The 19,068-nt window shown below is 39.0% G+C and overlaps 1 protein-coding gene across 1 annotated transcript in view; it reads right to left on the bottom strand.

Moving 5' to 3' along the window:
• PKHD1 (PKHD1 ciliary IPT domain containing fibrocystin/polyductin) overlaps positions 1-19,068 on the bottom strand; it is a gene marked incomplete at both ends in the record, with an annotated part of 445,094 nt that overhangs the window by 359,573 nt on the left and 66,453 nt on the right. Inside the window, 3 exons of the mRNA XM_084258872.1 lie at positions 5,600-5,750; positions 11,840-12,059; positions 17,574-17,717. Coding sequence (XP_084114998.1) covers positions 5,600-5,750; positions 11,840-12,059; positions 17,574-17,717 — 515 coding nt within the window. The remainder of the gene's footprint in view (positions 1-5,599; positions 5,751-11,839; positions 12,060-17,573; positions 17,718-19,068) is intronic.

Genomic DNA, 19,068 nt, shown 5'->3' with positions numbered 1-19,068 from the left:
AAAAATCATTTCCCATACAGAATTTCAAGAGCAAAGTTTAAGTTTTATTTTTCTGCTGATATAGCAGATCAGATGTTCAGAGAAACCTCTTCAAGTTATCATAATTGAAATTGCTAGGTAAAACATCTGGATGGGTGGAGTGAATGCAAAGGAATTCCTTGGGGGCAGAACGAAGAGAATATTGCCTCCCCTGTCTTTTCTTCCTTCTCTGGATCTGTCCCAGTTCAACATGCACCCTAAAATCCACAATGAACCAAACCCATCCCCTGTCTCCAGGCAAATAACTCCCATTGGCTCTATGAGCTGTTCTTAAGACTTCATCTTGAGGGCCACAAACCCAACCACTCCAGTACATAGAAACAGAGAAAAAGGGAGGGAGAGGACAGGAAATGTCCACCTCCACCGAAAGTTCTCCCCCACCATCCTCTCGTTAATTACCAGGATCTCAAGACTCTTAGGCTTGGATTTCCTCCCAGAGTTCCACTGACAAGTCAAACTACACTCTTCCCTTTTTTCTCCAAACTTGTTTGAACTGTGTTTATTCTGCTGTGGCTTCTCTACCCATCTGACCCAATCTACCATTTGTTCTGTAGAGATCCCTCAAAACCTTATTGTCTTTTCCAGCAAGCTTTTGATTTTTTCTTTCTGGTAATACCCTTTCTCCTATTTCTATGTATCACAGTGATACATAATAGGGATAATCAATGTCTTTCTGAAGGAAAGAAATGCACAGATACTAAAAGGAAAAGATGACCATGGTGTATTCATTCATTTATAAATCCATTCATCCATTCAATAACTTCTAATAAGACCTGATATATACAGTGGTGGCAAAGTTCCTCTTTTCAAGGAGCTTGTATGCTAGAGTGCCAGTATATTTAATACAAGCAGAAGAAAAATGTAAATAGTCGAGTCAGAACATCTTTGTGTGCAAATTAGGTCTATTACTATATGTCTGTGTATTTCCTTCCAGATATATCTTCAGGGGGTCGTACTGGAGAAGTAACAGAAGAGAAGGTTTGTTTTAACTGTATTTACTTGCCTTTATTATTCATTAATACAATTGATCCAGGCTCTATTCTGGGTGCTTGAGATACACTAGTGAACAAAGTAGGCAAACATTCATGGTGTTTGGAGATCATATTTTAGCAAGAAAATTCAGATAGTAAACATAATAAACCAGGACCTTATATAGTCTATTAGCAGGTGATAATGACTATGGAAAAACAGAAGAAAGAAATTGCAAGTATGGCATGTGAAGTAGGCAGCTGTGGGTTGAACTTTTAAATAGGTTAGTAAGGGTAGTAAGGGTAGACTTCACTGAGCAAGTAAAATTTTAGCCAAAAGTTAAAGTGGAGGGTTGTTCTGGCAAGGGGAGGGGAGCAAGTATTGTAAACAGAAGGAAGAACAAATGCAAAGATTTCAGTGGGAGCAAACCTGGCACTTTCCAGGAACGGCAAGGAGCCGTGGACAGAGGAGACTGGAACAAAATAGGTAAAAGGTGAGAAAAGAGAGCAGGGAAGTCTAGGAGGATTTGAGGGAGGGTGCTGTGCAGAGGAAGGCCCATTAGGCAAATAAGAGAATTCTTTGAGAGACAATTTAGGAAACATTGGAAGGTTTTTGAGGAGAATAGTAAAATTATTTGACATATATTGAAAGGAACCATTGGAAGGGACTCTGTTAGAATAGACTGAAGGGAGGGAAGTGGAAGCAGGCCGACTGGCTGGGTGGGCATTGTAGTAATCAGAAGAAGATGATGGTGCTGGTGGTAGCCGTAGACTTGCTACAAGTGGTCAGATTAGAAGGTACAGTCAACAGAATTTCATGATAGATCTAATGTGGGATTAGCAAGCTCAAGGATTCTTCCATGGCCTGAACTGTGAAAGAGACAGAGCTGCCATCAACTCAAGACTACAGTGGTAGGGTGAGGAGGGAGCAGTGGAGATCAGAAGTTCAATTTAGAATCTGTTAGATTTGAGATGTCATTTTGATAATCAATTGAAGATATTGGTAGGCAATGAGGTTTGGGAATCTGGAATTTCAGGAGAGATTTCTAGGCTGGAAATCAGGACTCTGGGAGTCCTGAGCATGGATGGATTGATGTGTATGGGGGTGGGGAGGGATAGAAATTTGAATAGATCTCTTTGGAAAGTCAGAGTATGATTTTCCTGCCAAAGATGTTTACCTTTTCCTAACTTGGAATACTTTAACACAAGTTACCCAGGGTTAACTACCATGTGGGTTCCCTCTTCTCCATTCCTCCTGGTTCTCCCTGGTTGAGATGCTCCTGCCTCCCCAGCTACCAAATCAATGTGACTTAACCACACCTGTAATCATGCAGTGACTGCTCAAGGACATGCCACCTGCTGAACCACCTGCCATCACCAGCCCAGCCCAGTCTACCTTCCCCTTCACCGCTCCATGCCCTTTGCACTATTCTTATGGGTTCTTGCCTCAGAGCATTGAGCAAAGTGGCTTATCCACCAGGAACACTTCTCCTCTGCTCCCCTGATTGCCTCTCAACCAGGCCCAATTTTCTAGACAGGAAATGAACAATGCCTACTTACCTTATATGACTGCCCCCATCTGAACAGAAGCTTTGATCCCCTATTCTATAGTACAGGGAAGAATATGGCATGGGTCACATTTCCCACAGTGAGGGCAGCAGGGCAGATGTCAGCCCCAAAAGAAATGTTGGGGATAAAGAGTTCCATGAACAAACAGGGTCAGGCATACACCACTCCACTGCCCTCCCTCAGAAATATGCTTTATCAAGTCACAAATTGAATGTTCTCAGAAGTCTTTTGGTAAGAAAGAATACACAACTCAGAACTTTGTTTAATCCATATTTTACAAATGAATTGACTTCAGAGCCCCTTTCTCACAGAATACCCATTACCGTCTGTGGAACTGGTATTGCAAGGTTCTCTACTTGGAGCTGGAGACCTGAATTCTAATCCCAAGGAAGCACCTCTCAGTGCTGGTTTTCTCCAAGCCTGGGCCAAATAAAGCAACTGTATAGCCTAACAGGGGAGGTGTTATTGTACGCAGGCCCAAGAAGGGAAATCATACATCCCAACTTCTATAAGGCAACCAAACACCCGAAGTCTGGAGCTTCCTAGAGGGGTTTACTATCACAGCCAAGAAGGTTTTGACAAATATGTCTCTCTGGTTTCTAAAGATTACATGACTCACTTCCCCACAAAGACTTAAGGCCGCATGGGTTATGATGCTAATTACTAGCTGAGTGACTGTGACTAAGTCACCTCTCTTCATGGACCTCAGCCAACTATTCTCTCGAACGAGGGGGCTGGTGCAGATGGTGTCTATTATTCCATCCAACCATCATGATTGGCCACATGTCCTTCTTTGAACTTTACCTATGTCCACAAATGCCCACTCTCCTTCCTATCCCTTAAAGGTGATCTCTTTCCATATTATTTGTATTAATTTTTTTCTATCCATCAGGGCATAGCACAGGACCTTAAACATGCTTAGAGTTCCAATAAATACATGTTATAGAAATATTTAAAGATGGCCGAGGAATTTAAGCACCCTCAAAATTTCAAAATTAGGCCATGATCTGGTCAAAGCAGTGAACAGTTTAGAGAAAAATTCTACATCACTTTCTGGCACTACCACTAGCAAACTAGCCCTGTCAATAAGAGCTCCCATTGGATGTTTCCTGTGTGTGAAGTGCAGTTGTCCAAGGCTCACGTTTGAATCCTCACATCCACCCTGTCTAGTGCTCTATTATTATCCCCACTTTACAGATGAGAAAATTGGAGTCACAGAGGTGCTAAGTAACTTGCCTCAAATCCCCAGGTTGGCAAGTAATGTCTTCAGACCCCAGCAGGCTAACTCTACAACCCATGCATAATCACTGTGCTAACCTGCCCTTCTCCCTCTCACCAGCATGTGCTCCTGTGAGCATCCCAACCACCCCAGGTTAATACCCAGGTGGAAACTGAGGACCAGAAAGGCTTAAAGATTTTTGAGTGTCCCACAACTGTAGTCAGACCACAGGTCTCTCTCCACAATACAAACTGACTTAGCAGTCTACCTCGCTACCATAAACTTTTGGGATGCCCCCAACAGACAACTCTGAGTAGCTAATGCTGATGCAGAGACTGTTGTGCTGGAGATGAAGAATCAAAAATTGAAAATGAGGGCCTCTCTGGTGGTGCAAGGGGTTAAGACACAGCAATTCATGAAGCTATCCACAGCCACTGCAGCATGAGTTCAATTCCCGGCCAGGGAGCTGACCCACATGGCGCAGCAGACCTCTCCTAACTCACCCGCTGCTCCCCTCAGCAGTGTATTTCATTATCTCTACCTGTTCTGTTCCCCACTCTGTCTCTGGTGAATCCTCTCACCCCCACATCTCTGGCCTGTACCCCAGTTCTTATATGCATAAGTAAATAAATCTTTTTAAAAAATTGAAAATGAATTGAATGGAAGAGTCAAATTTGGGGAATACAATGAAGCAAGAAGTGACCACTCTGGCAACCACAGGAAGAGAAGACACAAAGGCATGAGAATCCTAGATAGGTGACAGGATGGACAGGAAGATCCCAGCAGGAGTTTATGAAGGACAGAGAAGAGTTTCAAAAAGGCAGAAAAATCACATAATTTGTAATTGCAGGCATTTTCGACACTAATCATAAATTATAGAAAAATACACATTCCACAGCCAGAGAGTATAGTTTGACCTTGGGAGATTTAACTGAAGCAGCCAACACTCATGAGAGTCAGCTATGGCATGTGGCACATAATAGGCACTCAATAAATGTTTGTTCCAAATAAAAGAGACAAAAGAAAGGAAAATCGGAGAATTGCTTTCATAAAGAGAAAGGCACCTAAGGGAGTAGGTGCTCAATAAATATTATTTTTTATCTGTGTACCATGAGAAGCCTGGGGAGTTGTAAAAGATTATCTGATATATTTCCAAAGAGCCCTTAGCTTCTGATTTCAATTCTCAAAAATTCCCTAGGGAAGCTGTGGAATCCCACATGGGGGACTTTTAGAACACATTCTTAGCAGAGCCATGTGGAGGGAGTGGTTTAGATGATTTTAAAACAGATGAATTGAGGTAGCGAGGCTAGACCAAAGGACCAGCAGTCGTTTTCACTTCTAATTTCCAAGGAATCCCCTCTGAAGCATGTCTCTGTCTGTGGGGAGATAACCGATGGACAAGCCAGCATTGCCATCCCACCAACTGAGGATGGCTGAGTGATTTGGACACCTTCCAAGAGGGCCTGGCTAAAATGTAGGCCATTTATTTCATGATGAAATAAGCCCCAGAGAGCCCCCATCAAACATGTACGCAGAAAGCAGGACAAAATGCGGAGGAGATTATCTGTTCAGAATTTGCTTTAAAAGAGCCCAGGCAGCACTCATTTATTTTTGAGAAAATATATGATTAACCATAGTTAACTATGAATTCAGATGTTGTGCATTAGACCAGCTCCTCAAAGTTTGAGAGCATTTAATATTATATATCGCTGCCATTTGGACTAAATTGTTTTTTTAATGTACACAATATTACAAATTTAATTTGAGCTGTTTGAATCAGTCTGTAAAAAAAATTTGATTATACCTGAGTGTTCTGGCCCCAGCTTTTCCGTATCTCAGTAATCTTGGCGGTAATTGGCTGATTAGGCGTCTCACACTCTATCTTTGCCTCAGTTTCCATGGTAATGTTACAGGAGCTATTATAGATGAGAACTTCATCTCTTTCCACTTTAGGGCTGAAACGAGAGGGGAGGTTAAATGGGGTGTCATCAATCTTAATGAAATGCAATTATTTTTACTCTTATTAATCATTGCAAGCCATTAGCTTGTGGCAACTACAGGCCACCATTTGTCAAATTTTGCAAATTTCTGTAATTTTGTTTCCATTCTTTTATTGTTTATTTGTTTTCCCTTTATCTGCACACCCTGCAATGAAAATGTACGTGGTAAATATCTTTCACTGAGGCTTCTCTTTTCCAAATCTATTAGGAACATTAGCAAATGCGTCTCCATGCCCAACTTAACAAGCCATGCGCAGACAATATTTCCAGTTCCAAAAATGGAAGCAAATATGGGGAGAGGTCTTTTTTTTTTTCTTTTCCCTTTCCCTCTTCCTGTTCTTACTCACACTTAGTGTTGGGGGAGTGAATTCCCTGGATCCCCCCAGGGCAGATGGAGAAATTGGAAAACCCACACAACTGGCTAACTGGTCCCTAATTCCAACTGTGAAAAAATGAGCTCATTTAGGCTTTCAATTCCCTCTCCCCAGCTGATGGCAATGAGGCTCTGTTGCTAGCAGTGGAACATTAACTTAGTAAATTAATTAAACTTACTTAACAGCCCAGACTAAGGAGATTCGATATATGTGCCAGTTATACTACCAGCCACTCGCTTTAAAAGTCCTCTTGCTTTAAGGGGAGAAGCCAGACTGGATTTAAAATGAAAAACAGCAGTGTAGCATTACAGAAAGGCTAAAAATATGCAATGGAGAGGAGGTGAGAGTGTGGAATATTGCTGGGTATTGTCCCCAACAGGTGTGATATTTATTCAAGAATAATCCTGGCTTTAGGCATTGTTGCAACTAACTCAAAGATTATTAGTAATAATAATGCAGGATATCTTATACTTTCCAACAGTTTCATATGTATGATCTCATTTCACCTGTAAATTAGGTAGAGGCATGAAAAATGTAACCCAAAGAGGTCAGGGGATTTGCATTATAAGAGACACATTCAAAGTGGCAACTCCCAGACTAGAACCCAGGTGCCCTGTCTCCTAGAGCAATGCGCTCACATTTTAAGATGCTGATCAAACATCAGCCATGAAAAGTAGCAAGTCCATGGGAAGACCAGAAAGGATGGTAGAATGGGCAAAGGGCCACTGCTTCAGAAGCTATAAATTATAAGCCACTACAACATCTTTTTTAAAATCAATGTCAAAATGGCTTCTCCAATAATTTGCTAGAAATACTGAGCAGGGTAACTATCTCATCTGACTACTTCATGTTAAAATATTTCCTGCTCCACATCTACCCGACATGGGACTTCCATATCCATTCTCCTCTAGACCTACTATGTGGAGATTGTCAGTACTTTAACATCATGCCACCCAGCACTAAAGGCACAGAATTTGGGGTGATCCCTTTACTGAGCCCTATATCCATGGCACCTAATACAGTGTGTGTTCTGTAGCCCCCATGCATAAGTTAAGATGGTGGAGAACTTCAAGTCTCAGAATCAGATTTCCCCATCTGAGTTTGGTATACTGACTTTGAGAAACAGGCCAGTTAGATTGGATCCCCCAAGCAGATATTTACCATCTTTATAACATTGTGAGGACATGAGTCTCAAGTTTTGGTTTCCATATTTATAAAATGGAGTTACCAATTCATCAAGTACCTATTTGATGGAGTTGTTTAGGGAATGGAGGGAAATGAAGTCTACAAAACATTTTACACAGAACCTAGTACACAAGTGTCCAACAAAGAAAATTCTTGTTATAAATTTTTGAGATTGTGGTGTTGGTGGTACTACTGTTAAAATGTAAACGTGAGGATGTGCATTCATTACCATTAATGTCTTGTCACTGCTGTGGACCATTTGTTCAAATACATTTTGAATATGGAGACTGGGATGGAGCCACAAACCCACTTAGCTGAGCCACCAACCAGGGAGTTGACAAAACCATAGGATAAATACAGCATTTGCTCTGGAGCATCAGTTGTACTCAAAGATTCAAAAAGAGAACAGCAAAGTAATTTAACTTTTAAATGAAAATACAATATTTAGGGAAACATGGAAATGCAATGGGATAAGATGTCACAAGCACAAGGGGTTTTCAAATAAAACATCTAACTTTAAAGCAACAGTGTCAGACCACATTGGATTTTGCAACTTTGGGGGGTAGGGGTTCGGTAATAGCTGAAGATGCTGTCTCTATATTTCCATCATAAATTGCTTATAAATCCATAAGAAAGGAAATGAGGCTCATTTACCCCACCATCATAGTTCTTGTGACTCAGACCCCAAAGAGTTATTTCCATTTCTGTAGGCTACCAACCATCTGATTAATAATTCATTCTAGAATTTGGTCAGATTTAGTTTTCTAAGTGTCTAGCATTCCCCCTCTCCCTTTTTATGGGCAAGTGGGAGAATATGTACCCATCACTTCCCTCTGCTGTGCACTTCCTCCTCACATCCATCACCTTGAAGGCTCCTTATCCTAGCAGCAAAGCTTTGCACACGGTCAATCAATGGGTGACGTGGGATAGAAGAGGAAAGGATGCCAGCAATTCCTTTACAATTTTTCTTAGGTCTGGGCTCCAAACTTCCTAAGGAGCCCTCTGCCCTGTCTCGATTCCTCACCAGCAAAGGTAAGTATAAAATGGGGGGAGTTTCTCTGCCCACCTTCTGTTTGCACTGTCTTCCCTCATCCTATTCCCTTGTTCTGAAAGAGTTAAAACCCTTTCTGTTAGCTTAGATGTTTTTTTCAGGCTTTAGTTCATATTTCTTTTGGTGGTTGTCCCTGATTATCTCACTGGAGATTTTTTTTCATTAAAAAGCCATCATCAAAATTACCAGAGACACCAGGATTCAAGAATAGACTAACATTTACAGAATTTCAAAGTTTCCTAATAGCTGTTATTCCTTGTATTATTCCACAACAATCCTATGAATTAAGTAGTACAAGTGGCCAGATTTATTAAATGTAAATACATAAATGTAAATACACCTATCTATAAAGAGATAGATACAAATAATATAAATGAGCACATAGGCACACAAATTTTTATTTTGAGGAAATGTGCTAAAAATTTTTGGTCCAAATGGTAGCAAAGACAGCTCTAGAACCTAAGATTCCTGATTCTCAACCTATTGCTCTTCCTGTTGGTCTCATCATATCCAAAAGCAAGCAGATAATTCTGTATGCACTACCTAGGGCAGGCAATTAAATTACTGCAGGCATTTGCTCCCCACCCTTAGCTTGGAATTGTTTCTCGTGGCCCTGCAATCTTATTTAACCTGCATAGCTCAGTCAAGGCTTTCATGGCTGATACAGGCAGCATGACATTGTGCAAAGTCCAGTGTGAGTAAATTAGAAGTCCACCCGACCATATCATGACTTCATGATGTGACTTTGGAAAGTTACTAATCTGCACTTAGAATAGAATCCAAACATCTTCAAGGCTTTACATACCTCCCTAAGCTCATCTAGGGCCATATTCCTCCCTTCTTACTCTATTCCTGCCCCACTGGCCTCTGCATTTCATAAAACTTGATGGGTCCTTTGCATTTTCTCTCTCCATAACTACAACTTCTTCCTGTTATCTCAGCATGTAAGATACTTCTGCAGAGAAACCTCCCCTGAGCACCTTGTCTAAAGTGTCCCCACAAAATTCCTGAACCCTATCACACTATGAGATTGACTTGTTAATTTCCTGGCTTCTTCTTCTACCCTCAAGGGCACAGACTTCACTGTTTTCTTCACCATGGAGTCACCAACTACTGGCAAAGTAGCTAGAACACAGTAGGTATTTGACAAGTATCAGATGAACAGATGGTAGGATGCATGGATGGAGAGGTGGACAAATTGGGCATATTTTTACCACTTATATACATATCTACCTTTGCAAGTGACATCAATTCCATAGTGGTAGTTGCTGTCAGGAGGATAAGTATTTCATAAAAATGGGTTCTTTGCAAAGATCCTGGAAAGTAGTTTTCTGGATTCATGAGCACAATGTTATAAGGAACTAAGGTAAGTAATTCAGCACATGATGTCCTTTAACATCCCTCATAGAATTTATAGTGTATTTTTCTATTTATTAAATTATTATGTATTCACTAAAAACATACATGAATATTTGATGAAGAAAATAAGTGATTAGTACCCTGGCCACCAAAGACAGGCTTAATAAAATCTACCCACAGAGCCTCCCTGATGGAACAGGGGTTAAAGACAGTGCTATCAAGCTATTGCCAGCCACTGTAGCACAAGTTCCATCCCAGGCCAGGGAGCTGACCAACATGGCACAGCAGCAGACATCTTCTGCCTTGCCTGCTGCTCCTCTCAGCAGCAAATTTCATTAGATCTTCCTGCTCTGCTCCCCCACTCTGTCTGGTGAATCCACTCACCACCCGTACCTCTGGCTCACACCCCAGTTCTTGCATGCATAAATAATCTTTAAAAAAAAAAAGCCTATACACATATATATTATATACAACCAGGATTTCATTCAAATGCTGTTTCGTGTCCTTCACTTCCCAATATATTGTAAAAATCTCCTTCTTTGGTTAAATATTCTAGCATGATTTTTAAAGTCTCCTTAATATGATATTATTTGTTACATTCATTATTACTAAACACTGATTTCAAATATTTTGTTATTACATCTAAAATATTAAATCTGTTTTTTAATAAATGTTACATATTTCTAACTGCTTTCTTAATATAAAACACTAGCAATAAAACTGCTGGATCACAAATTGTGAAGAATTAGAAGGTTACTAGTGCATATTGCCAATTGTCCTCTAAAGACTGCACTAATTTCCTTCACACAAGAACAGTTCTGATTCCCCCCACCCTAATCAACACTAACTATAAACTTTGTTTAAATCTCAGGGCATTTTTATTTTAATTCTTATTCAAGAAATCACATGTACTTTTCCTAATGCAATATTCAAAATATTGCAATTTTGGATAGCAATTTTGAGATGCTCTTAATAGATAAGAACCTAACTTTTTAAGGGGTCTGAGACTTGGTAGCTTCAGTTACCTCCTAGAGTGAAGTTCACCGGAGAACTCCGAAGGGAAAGTTACAGAGATCTAGACAAAGTCCTGCATTTCATAGAGTCTTAAATTGGAACTTCCCAGAGTCCCACACCAGTGATTCTGAAACCCAGTCTCACCTGAGTACATCCAAATTTCTATGCCATCAAAGTGGGGTTTGGCATGCCCTTCTAGAAAGCAAGCATCCAAGGATGCTCCGGCTGCCTCTGGTAGCAAATTCATACTCAAGCAAGGACATCAAAAAGGCAGACAAAAGATGAAAAAAGCTGCTTATCACTTTCATTCTGGGTAATTAGTTTTGTTTAGTTTATTTTTTAGTGGGAAAATGGGCCTTCATTAAGTAATCAGATGTAGCCATTCTATCTGGATAAGAAATACAGAATGATTAGCCCCGAAATATCACACTGATCAGAAAATAGCTGCTTGCAGAAATTAAGGCCATCCAAGTCATCAACATGGTCACACTTTTTTTTCATTTGTTTACAGAAGGAGGTCTTACCTGCAACATTGTGGTATTTATTTGCTTGCTTTTTAAGTTCAAAAAAGCCCTTATAAGCTTATGGCTTCTAAGTCCTAGATCTACAGTAATTCCACATGTGCATCCCCCCACCCGCTTTTGAATAAACATTGTACAATCTGCTGGATTTCTCTATGACTTTTTTTCATACTTGTGTATCTGTTTGGAAAGAAAAGAAAAAGGAAAGGGGAAAAGAGCCTTCTGTTTTTCATAATGTCTAATCTTTTTCCCCATTGGCATTCACCAGATGTTGCTTTGGATCGGAAGATAAATATTAAAATCTAAGCAAGAACAAAGCGAGCTGTTTACTGGGCAGATTTTTCAGATGTTCTCTTGAACACTTGAAAAGACAGGAGATGCTTTGATATGCAGACTGGCTGGAATCCACAATGGAATTGTCCCTCCAACAAGAGCTGTGGACCCCGGGGCCACATCCACGGAGACTGCAGTGGCTGGGGCTTGGTAAGCCCACTGGTCAGGCACAGGTGGGGAAGGTTAGGGAGGGAGAGGAGTCATTACCTGATGAAGAGTCCTGAGAATGTTGCAAAGTCTGACTTTAGCCAATGATTGGGTGCAGAGAGACATCGGGAACTTTCTTCACAAATGTAGAAGTAAGGCCGTGATTCAGGTAGTGTGTCTGTCCCTATAGTGACAGTCAAGTCACACTGCACATAGGTGTGGCTCGAGGCTTCACAGCTCTCCTCATTGTACGTCAGGTCACACAGGAAAGCCAAGGACACTACAGGAAATGCTCACATTAGGTCAATAATAACCACAGAAAAGATAGAAGTCATCAGATTTTTACATGAATAAAATTCATACGTTGTCCCTTGACCAATAGGAAAGTCAAGCTATCTGTTTACTTTTTAAAAATGTATTATATATACAGAACACATACAGAAGAATATATGTAACATCTTTGAAAATATAAATGATCATGTTTAGAAAAACTAACATGAATCTAGCAGCCAACATAAGGTCTGAAATAGTTGTATGCCTAGAATCACATCCATCCACTTTCTCCTCATTCTCAGAAACAATCACTGGTATTTTTTAAATACTTTTCCTAAATTATTCCTAAACAAGAGATTTTTGTGTTTTACCTTGTTTTTGACTCATATAGATTAGATGACATAATATTCTTAGACTTGCTTTTTTTCTCAAATTATATTTCCAAGATTAATCCATATTATCTCATGTAAAAGTTGTTCATATATTGGGCCTCCCCAGTGGCGCAGCGGTTGAGCGCTGGGCTGCCAAGCTGCCCGCAGCCTCTGCAGCACCGGTTGTATCCCCAGCCACCCTGCGAGGGTCGCACATGGCATGCAGACCTCTCCTGCCGCCCGCTGCTCCCCTCAGCAGTGTCCTTCGTCAGTCTGCCTGTTCTGCTCCCCGCTCTGGCTCTGGTGAATTCTCTCACCCTCCCGCACTTTTGACTGTACCCAGTGCTTGCATAAATAAATAAATAAATCTTTAAAAAAAAAAAAAGTTGTTCATGTATTTTCACTGCTGTTCTACATTGCACTATGCGAAAGTACGATATTTATTTTCTTTTCATTGAATTTTGAGTATTTCCAGTTTTTGCTGTAAAATTTCTCTAAGGGATGTCTTAAAGAAAATTGTTCTTTATAGGGTAAGTACAAGTTAAAATTTACAAGATATTGCTATATTGTTTTCACAGTGATTGTGCCATTTAATACTTATTAGCCATTGTTACGAGTCTCCTTTACTCCACATAACTGTCAACATTTGGCATAATGTTGACATAATCATACTTTTTAATTTTGTCCAGTGCAGTGAGTGTATATAATAGGATTTCATTGTGGCCTTCAGTTGCATTTTCATTATTGCTTTCTATGTTGAGGAATTTTTTAATATTTTTAGTAGCTACTCATGTCTCTTCTTATGTGAAATTCATATTTATGTTATTTGCCCTTTTTCTACTGAAATGCTTGGGGTTTTTTCTCATATTGATTTGTGTTCTTTATATATTCTGGTACTAATCCTATAGAGGTCATAGATAAATTACCATATTAAAATCTCCCTATGGTTTTTGATAACCCTGAGGTTATTAATACCTTCTCCAGATTTGTGGGTAGACTTTTCATTCTCTATATGGATTCTCTTGATTAACAGAAAGAAGTTCTTTATTTTCATATACCTATGACTATTAACATTTCACAAGAAAAAAAGCAATTATTTGAAGCCCCTGACCCTTAGGCCATTTCTTTCTGGGCCGTGAGACATAATATAAAAAGGCACCAACAAGGCAGATTGAAAATAACCTTTAACAGGAAGATAAACAATCCTCTATGTGAGACAGGTTCAGAGCAGCTCTGTCTGAAAACTTTAATAAAGTGAAGAAAAACAAAATTTCTCTCTGGCCTTCTATTTCTGCAGCTATCCTGTCCATGCAGATATGCTACAAACGATATCAAGACTTTGAACCTAAGCTGCTCTGCCTAAAATACTGTGCTACATGCAGCCAGGGGAAAGGAGAAAAGCACGTGAGAAGATTTGTAGTTATTCAGAAACACACAGATATTATTATTGCTGCTATCACATTCCACGGCACCTGACACATTGTGGGTTCTCTACACGGAATTCTGGAATTCCAGTGAATTATAGCAATTAACTGAATGACAGTAGGTCTGTCATAAAGACAGAGAAAACATGACAACTTTTCGGTTAATAAACCCTACAGCAAATAAAAACAGGCTAACACCTATAAAATAATGAACTCATTATGGGTGATTAGGTAAATGCAGATTGACAAAGTAGATTATGAAAACACCCAGGGCTGGGGGTCAGAATCCATGATTTTATTCTGCCAGTAAATAGCTGTGTGACCTTAATCACTTTTTCATGCCTCATGGAAGTGTTAAAATTTCCATGAAAGTCATGTGGTATAATTCAAGATATAAATGCAAGAAACCCAAAGACCAAACATCTTGCTGACTTTAACAAACACAATGTATTAGTTTCACCCATCATATAAAAAAGTAAATTTCTTCTTTTGTTAAAAGTACAATTTAAAGGGAAAGCAGAGATCTATGACATTAAAGCAGCTACAGAACTTTTTTGAGCTCCACCTCTAACTCCCCATCCCACTGAGGAAAAGAAAACACAGAGTGCTGAGGCATCAGCACAAGCAAAACAATAATTAGGAAAGTTTGAGTTCTCAGCCATCATCTACAACCTGGAATGTGAAACATTGCTCTCTTTATTGTGCAAAGTCAAACTATGGAATAAAACTCAAAGCAAGAGTCAGAATTCAAAGTGACCTTGGTAAATGAGAGAAGTTAACAGAAATAAACAAAAGACCAAATGAAAATAGGAAGGCAGTAAAACCGCAGAAGGAAAAAAAAATCCTATAAATGTAAGGAAAATCCAGCTGTGCAAAGCCATGTTAGAAATATTTTAAAAATAAAATAAAAGCAGCCTGGAATAATAATAGGTAAGAGATAGATTATAAACCAGCAGAACAGTGTAGTTTTAAAATCCAGTATGAGACCAGATTATAAATTGACATCTTGGGGCACTGCACAATCTGGCCATGATTTGCTTTCACAGAGAAGCTACCTAGCTTGGGACTTCAGTTTACAAATGTGGGAATTCAGAGGGCTCAGAAGAGAAATACCAAAATGTTTACTTGTTGGAAACTTTCCTATTTAGTAGGCCCCAAGAATTTGCATTTCTAACAAACTCCTGGGTGATACTGTTTCCACTGCTCCTGTAACAACAACAAAAATACTGTATTTTCAATTAATCTCGAACCTAATTCTCAACAATGCTATCAGTGAAAACCACTGCATTAAAAAGACTGAGATTATTCAGCTTTACAAAAGGGTTGTCAACTGATCAACGTTGAAAAAAATTAGAGTGAGGGAGTGTCGTGAAGTAAAAGAATGGATTTTCTTGGAAATGACAACTGAAACACTGGAAGGAGTTGCTACGGTGAAATTGTCCTCTAAAAAAATCTCTTAAAATATAACAGATTCTTAACTGAATTGGCTATATGCAATTCTAACTGGAAATAGGGAAACTAATAGTGGTTTCTTATAATATGTAAGACTCAGTCCCTTTGACCATTTGGTGTTCACTTTAAATCTTCTTCCTAGAAAAAGAAACACACAATCATGTACTCAAAATATTTTTTCCAGTTCGGGGGGTTGATAAAATCCCTAAATCCCACCCTGGATCTTAAATAAAGAAACAACTGAAATTGAATTTCACCAGTTCCTCTCCCTCTTCAGACACTGTAATTAAAAGTCTTTTAAAGGACTTATTTTTATGAAAGAGGAAAATCAGTCAAATTATCCATTTCCCTAGAGTAAATGAATGGCTCCTGTGCAATCAATGAGTGTTTGGTGACACCTAATGGCAATGATAAGAGTTACAAATTCCAACCCATGTTTTCCTCTTTAAAGAGTAATACTGAGAAGTCCTTTGCTAATCAAGTCTCTAGGAATATAATTTCTGCCATTCTTCTCTTATGGGGTATGAAGCTTGCAACACCACAATTTAACTGACCCTGAAATCTTAATGACTTTCTTTTTACTTGAAACAACACGAAGAAGCTTTTAGTAGGTAGTTAATTTAAGCATATAATGCACATGTATATATGTAAAAGCCTTAAAAAAAAAAAACCCTGTAGACGGGTCTCCCTGGTGGTACAAGGAGTTAAGTCTCAGCACTATGAAGTTATCCACAGCCTCTGCAGTACAAGTTGGATCCCCAGCTGGCCAGGGAGCTACCCACATGGAGCAGCAGACCTCTCCTGACTCGCCCGCTGCTCCCCTCACCAGGTGTATTTCAGTAGATCTGCTATTCTGCTCTCCACTCTGTCTCTGGAGAATCCTCTCACCTCCCACACCGATGGCCTGCACCCCAGTTCTTGTATGCATAAATAAATAAATCTTTAAAAAAAAAAAAAACCTGTAGACATATTAGTTAGACCGTAGACCTAGAAATGGGGAGTCTTGGTTTTCTTTTTCCACTACTTCCCAATTCCTTCATTTATTCTTTCATCAAACATTAATTTTGCACATACCCTGTGCCAGCACTGAGCTACATACAGGAGAGAGTGAAGGATGAAAAAAATGTCTTAAACCTAAATCTTCTACAGTACCTTAAATTTCCTATTATTAATCTTCCAGAAGGATGGTAATATGAAACTTGATTTCTAGTATTTTAAACAACAATAGTTTCCCCTCCTCCTCCCCCACTACCTCCTTCTTCTCCTATATTGTATTTTCTAGGACAATGCAATATAAAGTGCCATCATAACAGTATTATCCATCATAGAATTTATGTCCAAGCTCAAATGAAGTGATGCTTTTATCACTTTATAAATACTTCTCCCACATTCAAGTTGCAGATATAAATTTAAAATGTAACTTATAGCACTAAGCAGAAGGCATGTGAAATGGTTTCTAAAGTCCACAGGTACAAGATCTATGCTTATTGAAGCAGAATAACACCTGGACAAGCTGGGCCTCTAATAATAATGATAATTTCTTACCTTTGATTTTATTTTTATGAAACTCAATGAGTAATTATCACATATTGTAAAGCCGCATCTATAGGAATACCAAAGCTTTGCACTTTCCTACCCAACACCTCTCCACCCCACAAAGACATGGCTTCCTATATCATGATTTACATGGTAGCTACAAAGTTTAATGCAGTGAAAAATGGGGGTGCTTTACTGGGTAAAGGATCTGGTAATTGCCCCAATATTACAGAATAAGAGGGTAGTGTTAATGTTGCCTCTTTTGCCCATAGTAAGGATTAAAGAACTGTGCACCAATAAGAAAGACCAATATGCAAAAGATATCCAGCTTGATGATCTAATCCTTTCATTTGCACTTCCAGCAAGCAGAAGTTTCTAGCAGATTCACCTCACAACAAGACCAAGAATTGCTTTCTCCATGATGCCTAAGCTGTCATTAAAACTACTATTCAAAACTCAAAAATTCTTTTCTCCAGCATCATATGATTGCAGTGAAGAGGATGGGTGATACATTTTTCATTGTTCATTTAACATAGACCCATTAACGTAACAAATTATTAGGCAACATATTAATGAGGTGGTCCCTGATTCTAAATACCATTCTAAGTGAGGAGTAAAGCATACCCACTCCAGGAACACAGGAAAATCAGGGGTCAGCATTCACTACAAAGATGGAGTTAGCCAAACAATATAATTTTTACATATAAGCTGTTTTAAAAATACGGCATTTTTACTGACCATCCAGAGGCAGGGCCAAGCAGCTGAAGGCTGACACTGTCGTGTTGGCCAGGACTTGGCAGGGCATACCACACACAGCAGCTGAGATGTTCCCTGGAGAAAATCCTGCTCCAAACACATGCACAAGGCTTCCATCCAGACAGCCTTTAAAAAAAAAGATAAGTTCATGTTCGTAGAGGCAAATCTCTCTTAACACAAAATTCAAATCTATGCTTCCTTACTGCCCATCATTCCTTTTATGCTGTCCAGAGTCCACACAAATGGCTTTAGGTCCCTGATATTCTCACTTTGCTCTCACTAAGTTCTGACCTCTAGAGCATGGAGTTCTTGTTCTATTGGATCCCAAATCAACAATCAAAGAAAATGTATTAATTTCTATAAAGAAAATTAATGCTTATTTATACTTCTTAAATTGTTTATTCAAGAGTATAAAATGAAAGTAAAAGATCCCCTATCCACCTGTCTCCCTCCTCAGAGGTAGCCAGGTATAAATTTTCTTTGTAATCCTTCTGGAATTTTCTAGACATAAAGAAAGAAATCATTCTGTATGTATTATTCAACAACTTGTTTTCTTAATTAAAGGACTAGCATGGGCATTTTTCCAAGTCTATCTATCAGCCTGGCTCATCATTTTAACAGCTACAGGTTTCCCCTGCTATCAGGGAACAGCATTACTATGAGACCTTTCCTAAGCCATAAGGACATAAAGCAGATAAGTAATTTTCTTTAATGTGTATGGAAAAATTTTGAGTGTTCCCAGACTCAAAAAATAACCAACCAAGTTAAACTAAATAACACATAAAACCTAAAGTAACATATAGTAAAGCAGGAGTAATAAGATACACACATGGCCTGAATAAAGGATCTCCCAGGAAGGGAGTTGGTAGGGCCACTCTCACTGCTCTTGGGGTGCTATCTGTAGAGAGGCTGCTACAAAACAAACGCTGAACTCTATTTTTTATTTTTACTTTACACCTTTTGTTGCAAAAGCAAAAATTCTCTTCGGATCTCTCTTTGTTAGTGAAAACAGGTCTTTCATAAAAAGCAAAGTGAACTATAAAAAGTCAGGGAATGCCTGTCCTTAGCCTTCCCTTGTGTGACTATGCCATCATTTATTAAGCAATTTTCCTATTAGTTGATACTGCCATTATTTCTTTTCCTGTTATAATTAATGGTGCTGAATGAACTATTCATTTATACAAATAAGAATGTTACAAATTCTTAGATGGAATTGCTATGTCAAAGGAAAAATAAATCATTAGCTTTAATGGATGTTGCTAAACTTCTCTCTAAAACAGTATCATACCTGTTTACTTAGCATATCAGAGTGTCTGTCTCTAATGAGTAAATGCTAACAATTCTTAACAGACACATTTTGTTTGAGCCTGAGAACCAATGAAGGGATATATCACCAGAAATCTCATACATATAGAAACCCTAGTGCACACTGAGATGTAGAGTTTCTGAATCTACAGCCTTCATATCAGCTCTAAGT

This window comes from Talpa europaea, assembly GCF_964194135.1.
Source record: "Talpa europaea genome assembly, chromosome: 2".
Classification (NCBI taxonomy): domain Eukaryota; kingdom Metazoa; phylum Chordata; class Mammalia; order Eulipotyphla; family Talpidae; genus Talpa; species Talpa europaea.
The sequence above is the reverse complement of the archived record's forward strand: the minus strand, read 5'-3'. Positions and strand labels throughout refer to the sequence as shown.